The sequence below is a fragment of the Macaca mulatta genome, chromosome 14 (assembly GCF_049350105.2).
Source record: "Macaca mulatta isolate MMU2019108-1 chromosome 14, T2T-MMU8v2.0, whole genome shotgun sequence".
In the NCBI taxonomy this organism is placed as follows: domain Eukaryota; kingdom Metazoa; phylum Chordata; class Mammalia; order Primates; family Cercopithecidae; genus Macaca; species Macaca mulatta.
The window spans coordinates 97,166,560-97,192,416 of record NC_133419.1 but is presented as its reverse complement, the minus strand read 5'-3'; the positions used below and the strand labels follow the sequence as shown (position 1 = coordinate 97,192,416).

At 33.3% G+C, this 25,857-nt stretch overlaps 1 protein-coding gene across 16 annotated transcripts in view; it reads left to right on the top strand.

Moving 5' to 3' along the window:
- The window catches only part of CCDC82 (coiled-coil domain containing 82), a 30,347-nt gene that overhangs the window by 1,910 nt on the left and 2,580 nt on the right, over positions 1 to 25,857 (top strand). For 6 of the 16 annotated variants that reach the window (XM_015115514.3, XM_077964227.1, XM_028833918.2 and 3 more), the window contains 7 exons: positions 389 to 472; positions 3,236 to 3,981; positions 4,469 to 4,673; positions 11,735 to 11,827; positions 13,964 to 14,088; positions 15,866 to 16,036; positions 21,709 to 21,891. In XM_015115514.3, coding sequence (XP_014971000.2) covers positions 3,250 to 3,981; positions 4,469 to 4,673; positions 11,735 to 11,827; positions 13,964 to 14,088; positions 15,866 to 16,036; positions 21,709 to 21,891 — 1,509 coding nt within the window. In that variant the 5' untranslated portion in view covers positions 389 to 472; positions 3,236 to 3,249. Of the gene's footprint in view, positions 1 to 388; positions 473 to 1,302; positions 1,555 to 3,235; positions 3,982 to 4,468; positions 4,674 to 11,734; positions 11,828 to 13,963; positions 14,089 to 15,865; positions 16,037 to 21,708; positions 21,892 to 25,857 lie in introns of all 16 variants that reach the window. The other 10 variants (XM_077964236.1, XM_077964234.1, XM_077964235.1 and 7 more) reach the window with 4 other exon arrangements.

Below are 25,857 nucleotides of genomic sequence, written 5' to 3'. Positions count from 1 at the left end.
AATAAAAGATGTTGCATCGGGCATTCAAATTCTGCAGTTTTCCTAAATATTTTTCTCATCAGGGACTGCCTTTCTTCGAAATTTTACTTGGGCTCACTGGGGACTCCTTTAAATTTTGCGATTGGTGTTATTAATAAGATGATAGAGGGAAGTCTGCAAATACTCATCTCTTTTGCATTCTTTTCTTGCCTAGTGGATAATTTCTAGAAGTTTCTGGTCTAACTCATGGGCAGTAAAATTCAGTTACATGATTTTTTTAAAAAGCGTGTTTGTAAACTCTAAACCATTTAATCGTTATTTTTCTGAAACTAAAATATAGCATGAGAGAGAAAATAATGATTTTTAAAAGCTTAATTTTTACTACCTTGTACAAATATGATATTGGCAGCAGTCATTGTGTGGCACTGGACGGGGAATCAAGAGACCCGATTTCTAATCCCTGCTCTGTCACCAACAAGCTGCGTGATCTTCGGTAAGTCATTTAAATTGTATGTCCTTGGCTTTGATATTTATACGTAAATATAGATATCTTCCTTCTAAGATCATTGTCAGGATTTAAAAATCAATGTGAAAATGCACTAAAAACTTAAAGTTTCTTTTATAGCTTAACTGTGCAGTCATAAGTTTTTAATAGTGTGACATTCTTAATCATTTCCACCATTGTCATAGGAATCACCAGTTTCATGATAAATAACTGACATTCTGGGCATGTTATAGTTTTGGAAGATCATCATCTATTGTATATGAATTTGCTTTTGGGTACTAATAAAAATCATCTTTCACTTTAATGTTCTTTACTGTCCATATTTGTTTTAGTGTATCTACTGCAACCATATTTGTCATTGTTTTCATAAATGTTTTTTCATTATTTTTCCCAATTCAAACATGTTTATTAGAAAGCCATACTTTGTTATTACAATGTGATATACTACACGTGCACATATGCACACTTAGCTTATGCAAATTTATGTGTTTACAAATACTTTTTTCTACTATATGGCTTAATAATATAAGATGCTTAGTTCATGTGGTGCTTAACCAAAGAAACAGTAAGCTATTTAAAACTTGGAGGAGAAACTGGGTGGACGTATTGTAACGCAGTATAGTGTACACAAAACCATACTTTAAGAGTAATATAGAGGTTTTTTTAAAAGGTTATTTTGACTACACACAATTTTCATCTTTGCTGATTTTAATATAAACCTTTTGTAAGATGCAACCCAAGGATAATTTCAAATAGCAGACTGCCCTGTTGACCAGAATTTGTTAGATTGCTATTACAATGCTGGTTATATTTTATAGCAGTTACTGTCATAAGGTTATACTTTGGGCAGTGGCTCATGCCTGTAATTCCAGCCCTGAGGCCAAGGTGGGAGGATCACTTGAGGCCAGGAGATCAGGACATAGTGAGACCTCCATCTCTACAAAAAACTTAAAAATCGAAACAGAAAGATCGCTTGAGCCCAGGAGTTCAAGGCTGCAGTAATCTATGATCATGCCACTGCACTCCAGCCTGGACAACAGAACGAGACCTATCTCTTAAAAAAATAAAAGGTATATTTCATCCTACACCCTATAATTTCTGCCGTATAATCTTGGCAGCCCTGTTCTGATTTTACATGAGGTGTAAACCATTATACAGAAAATCTTATTGCCGTATAAACGTACCAGAATTTGTACAATTAAATGAGCTATATCTTCTCTTCCACAATCTATAGGAAAAAAGTAATCCTCTTGGAAAGCTAGAAACACCATCCCATTGCTCAAAAACTGTTTGGCATTGAATTTTTGTAATTACCTTCAGAATTTGTAGCACATTTTTTGAATATTTTTACTGATAGTTAATTCTCATCTTCTTAAGTTGAATTTCATTTCTGCAAGCTGCTAACAGGTCTTTATAACCGAGACAAGTGAATTAAGTGGGTAAAGTCACTGTTTGGGATAAAAAATGAAATATGATTATTTTCATATTTTTAGATTTTTTATAGTGTGTGGTTTATAGAAAGACTCCAGGAATATTCTGTACTGTGGTGGAAATATTGAAATAATCCGCCTCATAAGGTGATTACTTTGGTGGGGATAGCTGTCAGTTCAATGTATACCTCTAACACATGTATTATGAGGTCAGTCTCATTACATTGTCATATTTCTATTCCTTGACAACCACAGAAGTACATATGTTACTTTATTTTCTAGTTATCTTACCTGTCACTAATTGTTCTTTTAATATATACTTGTGATAATTTTAATGGAGTTCATTCTTTTCTAAATGATATACTGACAGCTTTTGTTTTTCTTCCCAATACCATGCTCTGCTTTGCCGTGAAACTTATTTGTTTCATTCACTTAACTACATTATTGGATTACTAGTTAAGTTTTCTATTGGTTATATTGTATCTTTAACTTTGAGGGGAAAGCCACTCCCATTTTTCTAAGGTATAAAGAGGCTACAGTCTTAGTGGATTATCTCTCAATTTTACACTGCTCTCTTTTTTATGTCATTTGTTACTTTATAACTGTCTTCGTGTAAATTGATCTTTTATAATTTATATCATTTCTGTATTCAGAATCCTTTGCCTACAGGGTGAGTCATCCTGGTAATCCCTTTCAGTTTTCTATTCGTTTTTCCTTTTTTCCAGCATAAAACTCTTTTTGTATACCTTTTAAGCCACACTTACTTACTGAACATACCATCTTCTTTCTTAAAGCCAGAGTTTTGCCCTTACCATATTACTTGCCTGACATCCCTTTTTCTTTCATTCTGTTCAAATACAATGAATCCTTCAGAATGCTATCAGATCACATCTGTTCAAGATAAAGTGAAGCACTTGCCTTACTGATCTCCCTGCATCTTTCCACTTTTATTGCAGTTATTTATGTTATTCATTTGATACCAAATACTACCTTGAAATTTTCTTAATTATTATATGTTTTAGATATTTTAGTTCTGCACATAGATTATAATCTTCTGAAGGACAGGACCATGATTTTTCTATGTATCCCTTTCAGCACAACATACAACATAATTCAGAATAGATGTTCATATAATTATTTCATAGGCATTCAGTAAATTATTTGTTAAATTAATGTTCTACCATCTTCACTCAGGTATTTCATGTGATTTTGCCTTTGTGGACCATTCAATAAAGCCAAATAAATATAATTTGTACCATAAATGCATTCATTGCTCTAATCTGGTTATCACTGTTATATTCCTAACAACTTTATTTTGTAGAAGCTTAAGTGAAAATGATACATGTTAGAAGACCTGAAACAAGGAAAAATTCTAAAAGTCACGTGCCTGAGCAGAAATCTCGAGTTGATTGGAGGCGAACTAAAAGAAGTAGTATCTCACAATTATTTGATAGTGATGAAGAGCTTGATAGTGAAGAATTTGATAGTGAAGAGCTTGATAGTAGTGAAAGTGTTGATAATTACGAAAGTTTTGAAAATGATGAAGAGCTTGATAGTAACAAGGGACTTGATTGTAATAAAACACCAGGAAGTGAAAGAGAGCTTAACTTAAGTAAAACTGAAAGTGAAGGAAACAACAGTAAGTGTCTCGTTAACACTGGCAACAGTTCAACATATGAAGAAGAAACTAACAAAACCAAACATAGGAATATTGATTTACAAGATCAGGAAAAACATGTAAGTCAAGAGGATAATGATCTCAACAAACAAACTGGACAAATAATAGAGGATGATGTAGAAGAAGAACACATCAAGCGAGGAAAAAGAAAAAGGCTGTCCTCTGTGATGTGTGACAGTGATGAGAGTGATGACAGCGATATCCTAGTTAGAAAAGTAGGTGTTAAACGTCCACGTAGAGTGGTTGAAGATGAAGGTTCTTCAGTGGAAATGGAGCCAAAAACTCCTGAAAAAACATTAGCTGCACGAAAGCGAGAACAACTTCAGAAGCTCAAAGAACTCTCAAAACAAAGATCTCGTCTGAGACGCAATCATGGTAGAGATTTTGAGGTGTGTTATATTTTGTTGGATTTGTTACTGTTTTTCAGTTTTTTTCTTGAAGTATTTTATATATAAATCAAAGTGCTGAGTCTGTTCCGTTCCTCAATAATTGTAGAATTTATCCTTTAATCACAAGTATTCTTGAACATGTTTGATTACACTATTGTATGTAATATACTATTTTATCATGAGCCTCAGTCCATCCTTTTTTAAAATTGAAAGACTATTTGTTATTTTATATGATCTTTCTTGTTTTTAACTTCTTATAATTCTAATGTCCATTTTAAACATTTTACATCACTTAACCAAGGTATATTCTTCTTATTAATAATTTCAGAAGTTCACCATTTAATATGATAAAATTATTTTTAACTTTAAAATATGAAGTTAATTTCTATGGATCATTTTTTGCTGTCAGATTTAGTATTTTAATTTTATATCCAACTTACCATTTTAATGGCACAATTTACTGAAGCATTTATTTTAAATTAATTAGGGCTCTGAAAAGAAATCCTGCCCAAGCAGTGATGAAGATGATGAGGAGGAAGAAGAGGATGATTATGAACCTGATGAAGATGGAGATGATTATAGTATCGATGACTTTGTAGTGCAAGATGAGGAGAGTGATGAAGAGAATAAAAACCAACAAGGAGAAAAATTAACTACACCACAACTGAAATTAGTAAAACAGAATTCTCTTTGTAAGTTCAATATTAAGAAAATACTTCATGAGTTGTTCTTATGATATTATATCAAGTATCAAATTAGCCTTTTAATATCATGTTCTGAATCATTGACTAGGAACTGTGGTTTCATTTTCAGATAACCTTGTCAGTTTGATAGTTTATTCCAGTGGTCTCAGGAAACATTTACATTTTTTAAAATTATTAACCCCCAACACACCTTTACTTCAATGAGTTATGCCTGTCAGTGTTTACCATTGTGGAAATCAAAACTGAGAAATTTAAAATATATTAATTCATTTAAAATAACCCTTAGTAAATTTATTACATTAATGTAAATAACAATTTTATGAAAAGTAACTGTATTTTTCCCAAAATGTGATAAATGGCATTGTTTTACATTCTCGTAAATCTTTAATGTCTAGCTTATAGAAGCCAGCTAGATTATTTTATCTGCTTTTACATTCAGTGTGTTGTGACATATTGTTTTGGTTGAAGTGTATGAAAACAATTTTGCCTCACACAGGTAGCTGGAAAAGGGAGGAGTATTTTAATAGTATTTTTTAAATAATTGTTGATATTCTCATTTGATACTATGCCAAAATTTGACAAATAATACTGCTTTCTTAAAGGTAATATGGAATTCAAAACCATATAAATGAACTTTTAGTGCTTGCATTACAACCATCGGTCTATCATGCAGTTTAAATAGATCATTTCCCCATGCATGATTTTGTGATGAAATGCATCGGTCATTTGGAAAATACTGGTTCACTGGATGATACAGATCCTCCAAAATATTGACATATTTCATTATATATTTTTTTAATTATATTCATTAATATCACCACCAGTCCCATGAGAATATTTCTCAGGTATTGAGAAGCTGTCAGGCTCAGAATAGCACATATAAGTTTTTCAAAATTCTGATTTCTGCTTTAGAGCTTGATTGTTTTCATTGGCGACAAAACACTGTGAATTGTTCTTTTTGAACTGACAGGCTTACTTTGTTCTTTTTTGAGAAAAGTCTGACAGATTTCCCAAGTCTGAATAACCAGAGCTTGTCACTCCTTCTTTCAGATAAAAATGGTATTTCATGAAAAATGAGGCTTCCTCCCAGCACACACAGTTGCACAGGTGTTTTTCCCTCAAAACAATCATTGTACTTTGGTATGCAGTATAAGTACTTTTTATGCACTTTCCATTTCATCCTATAGAATACTGCAAAGATGTGTACTTCAGATTCAAGATTTAATACAATTAATAATTTTACTAGTTCAAAGAGGACATTCTTAAGTGAAAGTTACTTTTTTACTGTGAGTGCATAGCAATAATGACAGTAATGATTACTAGTAGTTTGATGCTACCGCCATGATTCAAGTTAAGGGGCCAGCTGTCTTATTACTTGAAATCACAGATTTCCTTAAATGGACTTGGGCACTATCAGGGATCTGCAGACAAAGACTTTGAGAACCGTTGGTTTTATCAGACCTTTTGAAGCTTCTCTCAAACAGTGAAACCTATCAAAGATAGGACGTTACTTATATGAAAATATAAATCTTGGAACCTGAAAATGTAAGCTATATTTATTATTATTATGATTCCTATAATTCTACAAAATTTCAAAGATTGTTTTTATGATGTTTTACAACTCTGGTAGGAACAGGCTGTTGGATGGATACATTTTTATTTTTTTTCTTTAAGTGCATTCTTTCCAAATATTTCAGAAAAGGCCATATTGACTAAAATAAAGCGTAACATGACTTGATTTATATCTCATGATTTATAATAAAATAGTGGATTTTGAGATATGAATCAAATTTCAAGAAATTTGGCAGTTACAGAGATGCCAGTTACAGTTATCTCTATACAGTAAGTTAATGAATGTTTTCCTTATATCAATAGGCACTGGTTCACTTGCCACCTGGACGTTTAAATTAAAGGGATACTCAGTTAGGAGATATCCTATTCTGGGTTATCTAGAATGTGATAGAACATTTGCTGAGAGATGCCCACTCATATCAACTCCTGCCAATTAATGGAAATAAAAGGCTAGCATATGGGAACTTCAACTTCTCTACACCTTTTAGTTGTTGGTTTTTTTAAGGGCAGTTTTGGAGTTATAGAAATATTGAATGGAATGTACAGAGTTCAAATATACCCCCTCACATACACAGTTTCTCCTATTATTAACCTCGTTTATTAGTTTGGTACTTCTGTTACAATTATTATTAGCAATAGTTCATACTTTACAACAGGGCTCATTTTTTAGTACCTTTTATGTAATTTCCTATCTGCCATTTGGCTCTGAGAGATGCACCACAGACTAGTTTCCCTCTTGCTACATAGTTGAAGACAGTCATAGTCTTTTTCTTTTATTATCAATCCCTGTTAGTGTCTCTTTATATTTATTCTGAAACTACAATTCTTGGAAAAGATACAGTAGGGAGTAAGAGGACAAAATAGCAGTGGTCCATTGCATATCACGCTTACATAGTTCACACGCTAAAAATATTGTATGCAGGTAAAGAGGAAAAATCTTCAGATTTGTGGATACCTTATTTACCTAGTACTCTATCATATATTCAGAGTGACAGAATCAAGTAGTAGAAATAAGAGTAGAATACGTTTAAGTCTACTATGCCTTGCTAGAACACTGGAAACTAGACTAAGTGAACATCCACTTAGTCTCCATCTACTAATTAAAGAAAATCATTCTATTAACACGATAAAGAATGGGCCTAAGAACAGACTCAGAACCATTTATGTTAAATATTAAATTTTAGAACTTTCCCTTGTTCTAGGATAAGTAAAAAGTACCTGTGAAATTTATTGCAGTATAAGATAAAGGTAGACTCAGAGGAAGAAAATAACTGTGAAAAGTGTTTCATTAAAGGAAACAAGAAAATGCTATAAAACATTTGCTATACAGTCTATGAAAAAGAAGTTATAAGGAGAGAACAATTTGAGGTGAAAGGGAGCTAGCTAAAATAAGAATTGCCAAAAATTTTAAAATGTGAAGTCAGAAATAAAGTCTGTTGAAAGCAGTTGATAGCAGAATTAACAGTACAGAAACTCTCATGAGTGACAGGAGATAGTTAAAAAGTTCTAGGGTAGAGAAGAAAAAAATAATAGTTGTAAAGGAGAAGATAATAAAGGACTAGAAACGAAGACCCTATTTCACAAATTTGGGGGAGGGGGTGGCAGAAATACAGAACAAATGAAAATGTAAAGGAAGAAAATTGTACAACTTTAGTTAGATATGTAAAAGAAAATTTGAATACTAAAAATCACCATATTTTTGGATGGGAAAACATAAGATGAATTCAACGTTATTATAGAAGAAAGTATTCTTGAGGTATTTTCATAACACATAACACATTTATGTAGATTAAAGAGGCCCATGTTCCTAATAAATTGATGAAAATAGTTTTGCAAACAGATGTATGAACTGTTTCTGTAATTACAAGAATAGAGAAAAAGATCTCTAATCATTCTTTTTAGAACTATAAAAATGGCTTAATATTAGAAGTCATTAATATATTACATTAATATGTCAGTAGAGAAAAATCATGTAATTTATTGAGATTCTAGGAGAAACGTCAGTAACATTCAATGTCCATACCTGGCTTTTAAGAAAAGCAGTTGTTAAAAAATTAGTAATAGGAACATACTTCCTTTACATGACTGTATTTTAAACCAAGAGACAACAGCATACTTAAAATGAGGAACATGACAAAAATATTTTCTACTAACTTTGTTCTAGATGTTTTGGAAAATGCAACAAGACATGAAAACGAAATATAACTATTGAAAAAGAAAAGACATTTGAACATTATGTATGTGTGTGTGTGGGTGTGTGTGTATTATGTACACACATATAAACTAAAAGTTTCTGACTTAACCAAGGATACAGAAGTTAAGAGAAGGGATATAAATACTTTGAAAGCAGGAGTAGATATAGCATATCTTTTCATGGCTTGCATCACATTCTTTTTGCCCTACAGGGATGAAGATGGGGGAGATAATGTTAAAGTAGAAAAAGAAATCAGTTTCTTGCTATGCCTTTGCCTCATATACTAGGCTGATACCTCCATTCCAGAAGAAAGTGCGTCAAGAATCTACATGCTTTTACCTAAGTGAATATTTGTAAACATTCTCTTGGTTCTTGAAATAAATTTAGCACTAACAAGACCACATCTTCCTTGGGGTTGTGGGAGAAAGCAGAGATAGTGTCCAGGAATCCTTTAACAGTGTCCATCTCCAGCTCTGTAGTGTCCCAGGAAACTTATCTCCCAGAAATATCCAAGATAATCTGACTACTTTTAAATTGGTAAAAGATCTCAGAAAAATCACCAGATTCACAGTATGTAAATCTCAGTGGTTCTCTTGCATACTAACAATAATTAAGTGATATAATCAGGAAAAATTCCATCTACAATGGCAACCAAAATAAACTTCCTAAGCCTACTATTTAGAAGAAAAGCACAGCTTTGTAGATAAAAAAATATACTTCACTGTGAAACAGAACAGAAAACATGGATAAGCAGAGAGACAAGCATGTTTCTGAAAGGTAATATGCGTAGAACAAGAAGTTATGTCTTCTGAAACTAATTTTTTTGGTTAAACTTTGCAAAACAATTCTGAAGAATGACAGCCAGACCAGTAGGAAAGGCACATGGTATTAAAAAAAAAAATCTTGGCATATATGTGAAATTAGTATGTGGTATAGGATACAAGGAAATCAACGAAGAATGATGAGACTACCAAATGATTGGCTATAAGGAAATTGATTAACTACTTTAGAAAAAAATAAGTTATGCATAAACACAAATATAGTTTCCTTTTTTATGCTTTTTCCAGTTTTTTAAAATAGTCATGGGAAAGCTTATTTAAAATATTTAAAATGTTGTTTAAAACAATATTCCTGGGACATTCCATAGAAGCTCATTCAATATAGGGATTAAAGCACTATGAGAAAAGCTCTGGAGGAGAGCTGAGCTCTAAGCCTCATTTTGCCTCCGTCTAATTGTATCACCTTGGATAAGTTATTTTGTCACTGAGAATGCCATTTTTCTTGAAATGGGAGATTTGAATTTTATTTTCTCCAGTTTTCCATCCAAGTCTAAATTTTGTGTTGTGACATATATCAAATCTACCATGTATAGTAATATTTAACTAGGGGATAGGAACATGAAATCTGGAGTTAGACTGGGTTCCAGCCCTAGTTCCGAAACTTACTGTTTGGTCTTAGGAAAGTTTTTCATCTTCTCTATATTTCACTTTTCTCAACCAGAAATGAATCTAGGGTAATGGTAGTATCCCATAGGCTTGTTGTGAAAAATAAAGCAATGCATGTAAAATGCTTACAATGATGCCTAGCATATATTTTGCTCAGTAATATTTTTCAATTTGAAATTCCAGGAGGATTATCCCACTACCATCCACCAGTCCGCTCAAGCATAATTAAATAGAAGCCTTTTTCCTGACTTTTTTGAAGTGCGTTCTGTTACACACTGATAAAAAAAGAATCTTAGGGACAAAACTCCTCAAATGATTTTGATTTCTGCCCTTTTCATTTCCTCTCAGGGTCTTTGAAATAGAGCAGCAATTCTCAAGACTGTAACAGATAAGTAGCATTGGACATAAGGACAGTCAAGAATGATACATTCAGTAGGATGAAATATTCTATTGCAACTTGTATGATAGTTAAACTTAGGTGCACATGGGATGAATTTGATTTGTTTCTCAACACATCTGTTAATATTCCCAGTGTCTCTTAATACCATTTGAGAAATGCTATTATACATACAGTTTACATGGATTTTAACGCAAATAAAATTGCCCAATATTATATCCAGAGTTTGATAACAGTCTAGTCAAAGTTAAATTCTATTGAAGTATTATTTCATTTTTTAATTATGCTCTACTGATTTTTAAGAAAATATTACATTCATTAAAGGCCATGATTATTGCCTTTGATCATAGGCTATCTAAAGGCTAATAGCCAAATGATCTGCTATTGTCACTGATTTTTAGTATTACCTTTTTTTTCTAAATCTCTTTAGCACTTCTATAGGTGTCTCCTTAGAAAAGAATGCATACTAAAATGTACCCTAAAGTCTGAAAGAGTTACACAGCCCTTTGAGTAACTAAAATATAAATGACGAGGGTTTTCCATGTTGAATCCCATCTTTCTTTTTACTTCAAGTGGAAGAAGAGTCAAAATCTATCCATGGTTGCTAATGATAGGTCTTATTTTGCTTTAATCACTTGTCAGACATCATCTATATTTCTTGAAATACTCAGTCTGCCCTTAATGTGTCCTCACAGGTGCCCCGAGCAGGGGCACTGTATTCTACAGTGACTGTTGGATCAAGGAAGGGGTCGTGGTTGATAGAGAACATTTCCACAGTCATAATAAACTCTGATCCAAAAGTAATGAGAATAGTAGGAATCTTCTCTCTTAACCACTGCCTGGCCTGTCACAACAGGTGATGTCATGTATGAGATTTGGTTAGTGAGAAAGTGGGCTTAAATATGTGGTATGGGGAAGGAAATAGACAGGTTTTCTAAACTGCTGTAGAAAATCCTAAATCTGGGGCAGCATGAAAAGGGAAATGAAGTTTTTGTAGCCTTTGGGGTTCTGGCTAAGGTAGCAGTTCCCTGGACAATTTCATATGTAACGTGTTTTACAGAATAAGACATATTAATCTGTCTTTGGAGGTTTTCTCTCTTGTTCTCTCACTCTAAGTGTCAAATTGACAATTAAATACAGGTGTTCAAGGGACAATTTTTATTTTTTTACAACATATTTTAATATTCTCTAACAGTTTTAAGTTCGGGAAGTGAAGATTTGAAATTACAACTAGACACTTTGGATTGGAAGCCAATAAGTTTGGAAAATGGAGATTTGCTCCGTGACTAGACAAGTCATCGAGGAAGCTATAAAATTAGGATGATTAAGCTGTTTCTGCTGTCTATAGTTTTAATTTCTTAGCATTGGAGAATGGAACCTATTGTATTCAAGAAATTATTTTGTCTGCTCTGTTCTAATATATATTTAAAATTAATTTCAGATTCTTTTAGTGACCACTATACTCATTTTGAAACAGTTGTGAAGGCTCTTCTGATCAATGCTTTAGATAAATCTTTTCTTGGAACATTATATGGTAAGTTAATACTATAAATGAAACAATTGGTTTTTATTTATTTTTCCAATTTTAAAACAACCTCACTTTTAAAACTATGTAGATTAAACAAAACCATCGATGATCATTTGTAAGACCTTCCAATGTTTTCCCTGTAGGATCAACTACATCAAAACTCCATTCATGTAAAATGCTTGTTAGTGTTCATTATCTGAGATATGTGGAAGGTAAGTTTGTGACAGGTCCTTGCCCTTAGAGAGTTAACAGTGAATTTGACAGTATAACACCTAAAACAACAGAGTGTCTTAATACCCATGTGCCAAACCCAGCCTCCCTGAGCTCTGAATTTCATTAAAAGTTCCATGCTGTTTTCTGCTTTTGTGCCTTTGTCCATGCTGTTTCTTCTTAGAATAGAATCCCTTTTTGTCCCAGATGTTTTAGGTGAGTATAAAAACATTTCTACTATGAATCTATCTATGACCCATTCACATAATATTTGTCATTCTCATTTGTGCCACCATCATTCTGAGTATGGTAGTACTCAGTACTCATTTATATGCACTTTTCATCTTGTATTGAAAATGTATTTTTGCTTTCTTCCCTTGTCATAGTGCATGGGAAGGAGTAAATTTATTTATGTGTGTGTATATATATATATATGGGGATATATATATCCCCATTTCTCTTGCATCTAGCACAGAATCTGGCATTTAATAGACTATAAATATATTGTGTTGAATAACATTGCCAAATAAGATTTCATTTACAATATATTGAACACATTTATTGAATGCCTACTATAAGCTAGGCATTATTTGAGGGCGGGGGATATGACAGTGACTTAAGATATATTAGATTCCTGCACTCATGTTACTTATAGCCTAATGGGAGAGACAGACAATGAATGAGTAAACAAAATATAACATAATATGATTTCAATGAGTAGTTCTTGTAAAAAAAAGAATAAAATAGGGTAAGAAGATTGAGAATAAGGGAAGGTAAAGTTTATGTTACATACTAGTTACATTGGTCAAAAAAGGCCTCTTGGGGTAACTTTTAAATAGAAACCTGAATGAAACAAAGGGTACAAGTAATACTTGGACTACTTGCTTAGCAGAGGGCAAAGGAGGTGCTAAGGCATTTAGGAAAGAATAAGTTTGCTGTGTTCAAGAACAACTAGAAGGCCTGTGTGGCTGAAGTGGAATGAGACAGGAAAGAAGGAAAAGAGAGGAGCTTGGAGGAGTAGGCTGAGGACAGAAGGGCTTTGTAAGCCCTGGTAAGGTGTTTGAATTTGTGGTTATTTAAAGAAACATGATAAATTCATTAGCTAAATAAATTAATAAAACTTCAAATAATACAGAAAAATAAGGCTTAAATTCATACTATGACAGATACATGTAGAGAATATACTGTGAACCAAATCAGGAAGGCAATAATGATTGCAGCATGCTAAAGAAGAATGAGGAAAAGGCCTAGACAGAAAAGAGTATTCTGATTTGTTGATACAAGGAGTTACCATGGGATCAGTAGAATAGAGTCACTTGTAGACAGCCCTGAAAGCCTATTCAGAAGTTTGAACTTTATCTGGAATTCAGGGGCTAATTTCATGTCAGTTTTGTATAAGAGAATAAAAGATATTTTGGTAAGCTTTTTCTTCTGGCTTTTTTTGTTATCAGAAAATAATGTTAAAGCTTGATGCTTACAAAGAGAACTTTTTGAGACAGAGTCTCGCTCTGTCACCCAGGCTGCAGTACAGTGGTGCGATCTCGGCTCACTGTAAGTTCCGCCTCCCGGGTTCACGTCATTCTCCTGCCTCAGCCTCCCTAGTAGCTGGGACTACAGTCGCCCGTCACCACGCCTGGCTAATTTTTTGTATTTTTAGTAGAGATGGGGTTTCACTGTGTTAGCCAGGATGGTCTCGAGCTCCTGACCTCGTGATCCGCCCGCCTCGGCCTCCGAAGTGCTGGGATTACAAGCGTGAGCCACTGTGCCCGGCCTGTCCTGTTTTTTCTTAATGTTCTGATGGAATGATTTTTTAAATATTTTTTTCCTAATTTAAATGCTTCCAACCAAGTTGGGAAGAAATTTTTAAGTATTAAATTGTTTAAATATTTCTTATTAACAAAATGATTTTTTTATTGTTTATCCTCTGAACAGATGGCACAAGGCAAAAATCATATGCAAAAGCTATGCTAACATCTCTTCATTATTTGGATAACCGCTTTGTTCAGCCTCGTCTAGAGAGTTTAGTATCTAGAAGTCGTTGGAAAGACCAATATAAGGTATACAGTTTGTTTTTGAATCTCTTCTTGGGGGTGGAGGCAGCAAACCTCTCAGGAGTTTAAAATCCAGACTGAATACTTTTAAAATATTGGCATTTCTTTGTTAAATAATCAGCTTATTATTTCTCACATCTTCTAAAAGCTATTATTGTTTTAATCATTTACATTAACTATATCTATCCACTAATTAAGTGGTTCCAAATGATGAATAACTTTAGAACATATCCAGGGCTTAGCCCATCTTTTAAAATGAGGAGATTGTCTCACAGGGTGTTGTTATGTCAGAAAAGAGAGTTCCATAGCCAAAGAAATTTGGGAACCAGTGGATTTAATGTAAGCTTGTTTCTTCACTGGAAGACTTTTCCCAAGTATTATATGTGAATTTATACTATAAATATTCAAAGGGGGATATGGAATACAATTTTTCCCTAAATTCGTGTTTTACTCTATGAAGCTCTGTTTATGAAACACTTGTTTACGTCTTATGATACCATATTGTGGTGAGTTATACTGAATTTGGATAATATGATGTTGGAATAATAACTGTAAGATACCAAGAAGTATTAGCTGAAAATTGAGACACAGATGATTCAGTAAGATCTTAATTAGGATAAGCTGGGTTATGCTACAAAAGATAAAGAATATGACAAACAAACCAACAATAAAATCCCAATGGCTTAACCCAACAAAGTTTATTTTCACTTATGTATTCAGTGTTAGTCATCAGGGGTGCTCTGCTGATGGTAGTCACTCAGAACTGAGCTGATAGAGGTCAATAAAGGTTTCATCTTAACTTGTACTTCCATGGAGTACAGCAGAAGCAGGAAAGGAAGGTGATTGATTATTTATTCAGCCTGAATTTCAGCCTGTAAGTAATACATGTCATAAAGTGCCATGAAGTATGAAAAATATGAAAAGTTGACCACCAGAAAATGTAGTTTTCAATCATATAACATAAAAAGTAAACTGTCCGTATATTGGATACTTAATTACCATCCAGCTGGTAGAGGATATAAATGTGGTTTAGTAACCATGCTAATATGCTCATTGTTTGCAGTTCAAATACTGTACTAAAACCTAATCTATGTTACCAATTAGAATAGTAGTATCTAGCACAGGCCTAGAACATAAGCAGAAATACTCAGGGACAAGTAACTTCATAGCTTAATAATGAAGCTTATTTGTGAATACCAAGTGTTTTTTTAGTTTGTTTACTCATTGATAACTGAGCTATTAAACTGTCCATATGAATACCGGACACATGGCAGTCCTAGTGTCAACTTTTTTTTCCCACAGGACTGCAGTAAGTTATCATAGGAGGATTGAATTATTTCTGGAATATTTTTGTGGAAAATATATAATTCATACAATGGAAAGTGAATGTGATTTTTTTTCTCAAGTTTTAACTAGCCTACTTGAATTACTTTTCTTATATCATCCTACATTGTTGCTGCTTCTATTTTTAACTGATACCTCATTAACACTAATTAGAGATGAGAAATGGAAAAGAAGTAGCAACCACATAAGTGTAAGAGATATGAAACTAGTTTTTTCCTAGTCTGGTTTATTTTCATGCAATAGCCAAGATTATAAATTTTTTTATTTAAACGTATCTTGTAAAATACCTACTGTGTGCTCAATATTAAAGTAAGAAATGCCAGGGTGTTTTGCTCTTATATCTCTTTATATTGTGATTCCTAAGATGTTTTAATTTGATTAGATTATTTTTATTTTTATTTTTATTCTTTTAAACGTTTTTTATATTTTTTGTTTTCAGGAGCGGGTGGAAAATTATTGTAATGTAAGTATTCGTTTGAAGAATCCTGAAAACTGTTCCTGCCAGGCTTGTGGACTGCATCGCTACTGTAAATATTCAGTGCATTTATCAGGAAAGTTGTATAACACCAGGACCATGAAAATAGATAATTTCATGTCCCATGATAAACAGGTATTTTCTTCCCTCTAATTTTAATTTTCAGTATTTAGAAATTTTTCGTTCATAAACTTGCACAGATCACCCTAAGTATCCTAAGGAGAATTTGACCCAAGTGGAAACATTTTTGGCATATAGTCCACCAAATTGGCAACCCACAAGTAAATAATGGAAGATAGCTGTTCATCTAATATGAGAGAATTCAAAAAACACTGTACTTCAACTAGACTCTGTTAGAAGTATGTCTGAGTCTAGAGCAATCACCACATAGTTAAGATGCTATTAATTCTGTATGAATAGAAAAAATTGAAGAGTAAGTGTTTTTTAGACAAGAGCATAGCAGTATAATGTGAAATGATAAAAAGCACAGATGCTGACAACTTCTATTTATTTTTTTCAATCTTTATAAGATTGCTGCATTTACAAATGCGAAAATTACATTTATAAATGCAAAAATACTGAGAGCTTTTTCTTGTGAGTCTACATATCCATGCAGGAGGTGTATGTTTAGAGAAGTAGAGACCCGAAGTTGGCTCTGAATCCTCTCAGTCAATTATTAAGGTGGAAACATAATATTTATCTGAATTCTTCTATTAAACTGGGTAGTGATTTCTCAGTATTATTGAGCAGTAGTTGACCAGATCCCTCTGAGAGATCTGAGTTGCAAGAATGACTTAGAAGGTTTTTATGGGGATAATGAATTCAGAATTGGTCGGTAATGTTTTGTTTGATATGTCACTATAAAAATATAAATATATGTATATTTAATAGTCATATGCAGATTTCCCCATTGTTTAAAAACTGATCTATGACTTTTTATGACATAAGATATTTGGAATCCTAGCAAAAGTGATTTCATACATTAGGGACCATGTTCTGTTATGTAGATCAAATACATTGCTGTACATTCATGGTCTTTGCTGTCTGTAGCTAATCCTGAAGAGGAAAGTAGAGTAAGAAAATCACTTCTAGAGCTCTGACATTCCTGTGAAGCAGTAAAGATTCTATATAAAATAGTTATTCAAATATTTAAAAAACAATAAACTGAAAGCATGAACTAAAAGCAAAGAACATCAATATTGCCAGTCACATAAGAGAAAACTATAAAAGTTAACAAATATATGGGAAAATGCTTATTCTGCATGTAAGGGTATATAATTAAAACTACCTTAAGATGCCAGTTGATAACTCTTAAAGTGGCAAAGTATTTTCAAATCAAATGATGAAATGCAATGCTATCGAGGTTGCATTGAAACTGGTAAGTTCATGGAAAGTAAGATTCCTAGAGGAAAAAAGGGGTAATATATATCTTTTAAAAATATTAGATTTTTAGAGCTAGAGTCACAAAGCTATATACATACTCAGTGTCTATAAGTTTATCTTTTGCAAAGCAGTTCAGTAAAAAGCAAATGGTATAATCATGAAGTTGATAAATAATGCTAGTTTGAAAGTATAATAGTAATTAGTATTTGCACTGTCTTGGCATCTGATAAAAATGTGTGTATACGTATATAACTATGTAAACGTTAAGTTAGTTATTGTGTATGTTGAGTGTGATTGTTTTTAAATGAAATTGTTATTTCAGTAATTTTTTCTTTAACGTGAAGAATGACTTAAAATTTATTTTATATCCTACTTCAATACAATGTAAATGCATATATGGAAAGAAAGGAAGGGAGGGAGGGAGGGAGGGAAAATAAACCTAGTTATGATCCAGAGCATTAAAGAGATTGTTCCTAACCCCACACCTTTTCAAGTTATTTTGAAAACTAATTCTTTATTTTGTGTTGCTGCTTGTAGTTACATAAAATTGAGACTCTTTAGGATTAACTAGGGTTCTTTTTGAGGGTGCAAATAATACTTTTAAGGAATTCACTTAACATCAAATTTGTTTCATAAGAAAACTTTTCTCCTTACTTCAGCTTCTTTGAAAGAAAGGATGTCTTGATGGAAAGTGGAATTAGTGAGGGAAGAGTAATTTTGGTAACAGCAGTATTGATAGGGTACTGAGATGAGAGGCCTTGAACCACCAGATTTTGATAAAGTTTAAGGACACAGATGAGAAGGAAATTACCTGGATGAAAGAGAGTTGTGAAATCTGAAAGGTAGTTTGAGAGAACTAAAAACCATCTTGGATTTATATTTAGTTTTGCCTAGAGTCTATCCAGACTCATTAAGATGCTTAGGATTAGGTGAGAAGAAGCAATAATTTTTGAGGCAAATAGCATCGTATAATATGTCCGTGCAAAAAACAACCAACCAACCAAACAAGGGCAAATAGAACCCTTTGGATTGGTATTGTACTATCTGTTTCTGAAGACCCTGAAACAGAAAACAAACTTTTCCCCAGACTTACTGTTTCCTTGAGAATCTTTTTTCTTTATTCTTCATACTTTAACTTCCATAAGGAGCTGGCTCCTCTGCATATAAATAAGAGCTTAGAGAAATACTTCAAAAAGCTACCTACAGTTAGCTGAATATTACCAAGTCTGCATAGTGCATGTTTCATTATATTTCCTTGCCTCAGTTTGTTATCCAGATTTAATTTACACTCTATACGATATAGCTGTTAAATTAGAAATGAGATTCTTTCTTTGGCTTTAGGAAAATTCAGTGATAATTTTTAGCTCCGTTTCCAATTTTTACATATGTACGATCAGTTGGTTCATACTGATAACTGAACTGACTCAGTCTCATATTTATCAGTTAATATAACCGTGCTTAACCCTGCATAGTGGACCAGTCATCATTTATATGTCATTTTCCTCATCTGCTTTGTGAACACTCACCACAGCACTTATTTTTCTATCTATGGTATTTTTAATACTAATTTTCTTGTTAGAATAGTTTCCTTAATGTACGGAAATTGAACTAGATAATTATAGTTGTTCTAAATATATTTTTCTGGACATTTAAGGAAATTATTCTAACATCGTAGATTAATGTTACCTGTTTTAGTACTTTATACAAATTGATTCCTACAGTGTAAGCTGTATTATACTGTATACTTCAATTCATATAGTAAAGAAATACAGTGGGCTGTAACAATATACTAAAAACAGGAATGGGTGAGGGGTTAAGTTCACTTGGAGTTTTACACCTATCCTTTGCATCTACTGTATTCTGTGAAACTTTACAGCAGTGGTGCCCTTCCATATAGGTTCTTTCTTATAAAATGTGATCATGTTTTGGGAAAAAATAATACAAGAACATTTTAAGGTAATTTTTGATTTATAGATCTATATGATGATAAGTAGATGCCAAGAGGGGTAGGAATTAGAAGTGGAAAGAAGTAAACCATGATGTTAAATATTTTTAAAGGATACTTGTTTTTCATACAGGAAAAAAAAAATAGGATTTTTAAACACCGCTCCTTCCCTCTCATTTCAACTTAAAAATGCTATACAGATAAATTCCTCTTGTTTTGTGGAAATACAGAATACATGTGATAGAAATACAAATCACTTTATCATATGTCTATACTTCATATAGAATAGCTGTAGCTGAGTTCTCCCACACAGTCTACTTTGATGGCAGAAATGGAGACACACAGGGTACCCTTATAGTCACTGCAACTTTTGTGTTGTCTTTTTACACAAAGTTGGAAGTATTAGCAAATGAATTGCTGAAATGTCATTACTGCCAGGACTGCTTTGATGATAAGGTTGAATTGGAAAAGTTAATTTTAATAAGCAAGCCATGTACAGTAATAACTGTTTACTTCTAATGATCTGAAAGGAAGGTTTTTACGGAGCCATGAACAGAAATCTGAACATGATTTTCTTAAACTTTTGGAGATTTAAAGAGGGTTGTAAAATGTCCAAAATTCAATTTTCCACAAGAAAACTCATTAAACCGGATTGTTGCCAATCGTTGTGATATAACTTCTGTTCATTTTTGGAAACATACTCCTGTTTTATCTATCATCACTTGTATGTTTCCTTGCAGTGTGGCTTCAGGAAACAAGTGTATTTTTCTGTCAGAACACAAGTTACACAGATAAATATTAAAACTATACCACTTGTACTCATGAAAGCATAACCCATTAGTGAACTTAGGTACAGACACAAATACATAAGTCAGCAAGAAGTTTACTCTTTCCTTAGATTACTCCATGAGAGTAAGATTGACCACATCATCATGTTTGGAGCCCTTTCTGATGCATTTTCTACAGTGGGTAAAATAATGTAGGTAAAAATATATTGACCAGGCGTGGTGGCTCACGCCTATAATGCCAACACTTCGGGAGGCCGAGGCAGGCAGATCATGAGGTCAGGAGTTCGAGACCATGGCCAACATAGTGAAACCCCATCTCTATTAAAAATACAAAAAAAATTAGCTGGGTATGGTAATAGGTGCCTATAATCCCAGCTACTCAGGAGGCTGAGGCACGGAAACCGGAATGCAGAGGTTGCAGTGAGCCAAGCTTGCGCCACTGCACTCCAGCCTGGGTGAAAGAGCGAAACTCCATCTTGGGGGGAAAAAAAATATATATATATATAACATATATATGCTATATATTATATATTATTACATATATTTTATATATAAAAAATACATTTTGGTCACTGCACTGACCAAATTATTTATATATAATATATAATATGTTTTATATATATTATATTTTATATATAATATATTTTATGTATGTTATATATTATATATAACATGTATTTTATATATTATATACTTTCCTCCCGAGATGGAGTTTTGCTCTTTATATATATTTTTATATATACACATATATAAATAATTTGGTCAGTGCAGTAAGACTGTCTTCCTATTTTAGCTATAGGTTTGCATAACAAACTTGAAACGTTCAAAACATTCTGAAAGAGAAAGGTTCTGGTGGTTTGATTTCATAAAAAAGAGTTTTAATCATAGAATTATAGAAGGCCATATAAACGTAGGAATTAAAATTCTCATAGCTGGCTGACAGCAAAATATTAATGTCTTATTCATATATAACACCTTAAGTAAAGCAACTAGTATGCCTAAACACAGTTATTTTTTTACTTTACATCATTTTTTGGGGCAGGGGAGAAGAAAAGTAGTAAAACAATGCCAATACTTAATTTTGGTGTAAGAGTTTGTTTCAGTTTTACATGTTGCTTATACCTAGAAAATTATTATAATCCAGGCATTTTTAACTTCGTAAATATGGACTTACAATACTTTTCATGCCTTTTTTTTTTTTTTTTTTTTTTCACTTTGCCCATCCTTCTGCCTTACATTAAAGCCATTTCTCTTTTTTTCCCAAACTTGGAAAACTCTTCTGTTTTCAAGATTTAGTTCAAGCTTGATCCGCTTGGGGACTTTTCTGCTCTCTGGATTGGACGAAGTGCCCTTCCTCGCTAGCATTTTGATAGCATCTTGGACATAGCATTTTTCCTGTTGTTTTGTAACATTTGTCTTTCTCTCAAAACTGTAATGTCCCTAATACAGGTAATAAGTATTTTATTTATATATCTCTAGTGCCTAGCCCAATATTTGAAACCTCTCAGGTGCTCAGTGTTTGACTAGTGGTATAAGTAAGAGAAGGTAAAGGAATAATTGTGTAAACATTTAAAGTTAACAATGCATTTGATTCTACTACTAAAGAAAATTCAGAATCAAGAAAGGATATATATTCATTACCATTTTATTCACTTCATTTGTCAGATAATAATCTTTATTTCTTGATTTAGGTGTTCACTGTTGGCAGAATTTGTGCCGACCGTACCAGAATTTATCATAAACTGAAACATTTTAAATTCAAACTATACCAGGAATGTTGCTCTATTGCAAAGACAGAAGTTAAAGATGAACAAGTTAAAGAAACAGTGGAAAGAATTTTCAAGCAGTCAAAAGAAAGAGGCTGGATTGAGGAGGTAAGGTGAATATATGACAATCTCATCATGTAGATTCTGAAGCCTAATTGTGATAAGCAAAAGGAAACAAATGATTAGAAGATAGTGACATTTAAGGTAATCTCTTTCTTCTCTCCTTTGTATTTTCTCTTCTTCCACTCATTCCTTTCATGCTTATCATTGTCCTTCTGAATAGATGCCCTGATGTTCTAAGGATTCACTTGGCCCATCAGATAAATTTTAATAAGCATTAATACTGTCCTTTATTGAAGGACCTCTGTCCTTTCGCTTTCATGTATGTATTGCTTACATATATATTAAGTCCCCTGATTTATTTTTTTTGACAGAGTATAGGACTGACCTCTGCTTGTCTGCTTCCTATTCTTTAGAACAGTTCTTGTGACCTGAGAGTGAAGAAGCACCTGGTGCCAGTCTGAGGAAAGGATCTCGGCTGCCAGTTCTAATACCACCCACATCCTCTTCTTGAGGACGTGGGACTGAGCAGTGAGCACTAACTGAAGGTCGAGGGGAATGCAGAGGTTTCAGGCCATGGCACTGATTTTGATTCCCCCATATCCTATTGATCACTAAATTTGATATAAGGAGTAAAGTAGGGGTTTTGAAGAGTGCACTGGATTCCCGAAGATCTGCTGGCAGCTCATAAGCTCTGGTCTGCTCACAGAGCTTTTAGGATTGTTTATAGTATATGGAAAGAATGCTAATACAACTGCAGTCTTCTAAAACAAGTCTAGTTACATGAATGTATAAGAGAGAACAAATAGTAGATTTTCAGGCAACTCTTATCAACATTTAATCTTTAAAAGAAAAGAAAAAAGCCTGACTTGAGATCCATTGCCTGGATTATATCATAGGGAAATTTGTAAAAGAGGAGTATAAAAAATAAGGCAAGAGAGCTTAGGCAGAGGGAAGGAAACTTTTTTAGCACATGTCATGTTTAGTGGAGGTCTCCCAGTCTAGAGAATGACATTATTATTGGTTTCCCTTTGACAATTATTCTCCCACCACAAACCACCACCCAGTGATCTTGCCTGCCTCCCACATCTTGATCCTTAAGTCTTCTTTCTCTCATTTTACTCTCTTCAGCTTTTTGCCATTTACTTTGCTTCTACTTTTCCTACTCCAAATGTTTCTCTCCCCTTATCCATACTTTTTCATTTGCCTTAGCAGAGAGCAATCACTTGCTCAGTAACTTTCCGTCTTCATTTTCCTAGATGACATTAAATTCTTAAATGCTTTTATTGATGCCTTTAAGTGTTGCCAATCCTCTAGTGGAATTGCAAAACCTATTGGGATAGCACAGTTATAAAGAATTGGATACTAGGTACAGAAAAATCACTGTGCATATACTGTATATATTATATAATAGTATCATATGTGGGGAAGAACGTTAAACTTCTTGAAGAAAAAAGCATTTCCAAATCATGTATCCTAGAAAAAGCTTAACAAGGTTTAGGACACCAGAAGGACCTGGAATTTTAAAAAACATTATTCTTTATGCATAATATAACACTTGGCTTTCTTTTCTTAGGAAAAGAAAGGAGCTTAGGCTTTCTTTTCAAGAAAACCAAGTGTCATGTTACACATAAAGAATAACATTTAGCATTGAAATAATATTGAATAACATTAGGCATTGAAATAATATTTCAAGATTGTGCATGTCTAGGACAATATGCACATTTTTTCCACATGAAAATACCAAAGACCTTCATTTTATTTGAGATTTCTCCACTTAAAAAATTTTTTCCTAGGTTTTCTCAAAAGATTTCCTAGAAACCACAGAAGTTTATAGCCAATATAAACCCATTTGCAGCTTTTTGTGCTGTGATGAAATTTCAAAATTTGTCAAGTGCTCTGACATTTCCCATCCTCACTCTGTCTGTCCCTCTCACTGTGCGCCTTTGAGTGATAGCACTGCATGTGCTTTGTGATGTGTGCTGCCTTTAGCTGCAGTCTGGTAGTCACAGTTATTCTAACCCTTTAGAATGCCTGGGGCTCAGTGTTATTTGAATGCCATCTCCATGGCACTTTCTGCTCATATTTCCCAATTATGTCAACCCCTTTTTTTGCCTTACACGTACTATTTGTTCCTGTCTTTCTGCCTCCAGCTTGTATTCCACACCTTACTTTTTCCCTTACCTGCTTCTTCAGCCATTTTACTTTAATTATCTCAGGATGTCTCAGCATGTCTTCCCAAAGACATGCCAACTAGACTGACTCCATTCTTTTTGTTCTTCCTTCTAAAGGTTGAACTAGGGTGATCTGTTTTTAATGTAATGATACTAAAGGGGTGTAGGAGCAACTTGAGTTTAAGAAAAGGACAAATAATAGGAAAATTATAATAAAATGAAAATATTTGATAAACATAGTTATGTCTTATTCTAAAGAAGAGTTCAATAACATACTCTAATATGATACTGGCAAAATTCCAGTGAATATTTATTCATTAAGAAGAAAGTGTATATGATGATGGGATTTCCTGGAAAGTTGAAGATAGGATTGTTGGGATTGGCTGGTGGACGCATGAACACCAGGTAGTAAAGAAAGCATGTCGATAGAAGTATCAAGGGCCCATTCCTACTGTAAATACTGTATGTAAAACTGTTAAAAGTGACAGTTGTATGTAAAGTAAATTTTAAATGTATTGATAAATATTGTCATATACATAATTTAAAATTGTAATTAGATATCCCTTGCCTTCCTTAAACGCTTCTCATTTCTTCTCTTTCCCTTCCTTTTTCACTTTTTCCCTTGCCCTTTTTTTCCCCACCCCTTAAACTGATGTTTCTCAAAACATGGCTCTAAACTACGTATGTCAGAATCACCTAGAAGTTTTTGAAAAATGTATAATCCCCTAGCCTCATCCCAGATATATTGAATGACAATCCCTGTGGATGTTAAACATCCAGTATTTTTAGCATTGGTGATTCTTAAGTAAATAAAAGTTTGAGAATCACTGCTAAAAAGTACCTGTTAACACAATTCTGTCCTCATCCTTTCAAAGTTTCCTTGGCAAATCAATTCCCTTCTGAGTTCTAGTTGCTACTTCTGAGTAGAAGATTCCAAACTTCTCTTATATTCTGACCTCTTTCCCACACTTCATTTCCACAGTTCCAACTGTTTTCGTCAGTAGGTTCATCAGGTGTTGTAAGAGAGTAGTTTCTTCACTATTAAAATAAGTAGTCTTCAGTATTAAAACCCTCCAAATTTTTAGTAAAGAATTATGAGAGCAGCATCTTTAGGTGGAGAGGATGGCAGAGTAATACTAACTGCAATGTCTGTGAGTTTCACTTTCCTTTTCAAGTTTTTATTTATTTTTTTCTTGCCACAGCTGCGTCCTAGTCACACCATTTAAATCTCAGAAACAGCATATACTATACTATACTGCTTAGAAGTATAGGCTTAAGTATTTACTTTGCCTTACTAGCAGTAGAATTTGGGAGCAAACTCTTTTATTTCTCTAAGCCTAAGTTTTCTCATCTGTAAAGTAGGAACTAAAGCAGTAATAATAATTAGGGTTTTGATTGTGGAGATTAGATGTGTAACACATTTTAAGCATTTAGTATAGGACCTAGCAATTAGTAAGTGATCGATTAATCTTAGCTGTTACTTGCAATGAAAGCAAGGAAAGGGTTTCCTTCCTCCAATCTTAGTATAGCTGAGATAGATTTTAATTGTCCTAGGTGTGTGTGGTGGTACACAGCTGTAGTCGCAGCTACTTGGGAGGCTGAGGTGGTAGAATCGCCTGAACCCAGGAGTTCAAGGCCAGCCTGAGCAAGATAGTGAGGCCCTGCCTCTTAAAATAATTTTTTTTTAATTTTTAATTTTCCAAAAGTAATTTAATAAATAATAAAGAGGATATGAAGAAAGGTAATATGAAAAGCATAAAAACAGTCAAACTTTTAAAGTATAGGTTTCTAATCCTAGAGTACTTTACTTGTATCTAATAAAACCTACCTAAGTACTAGG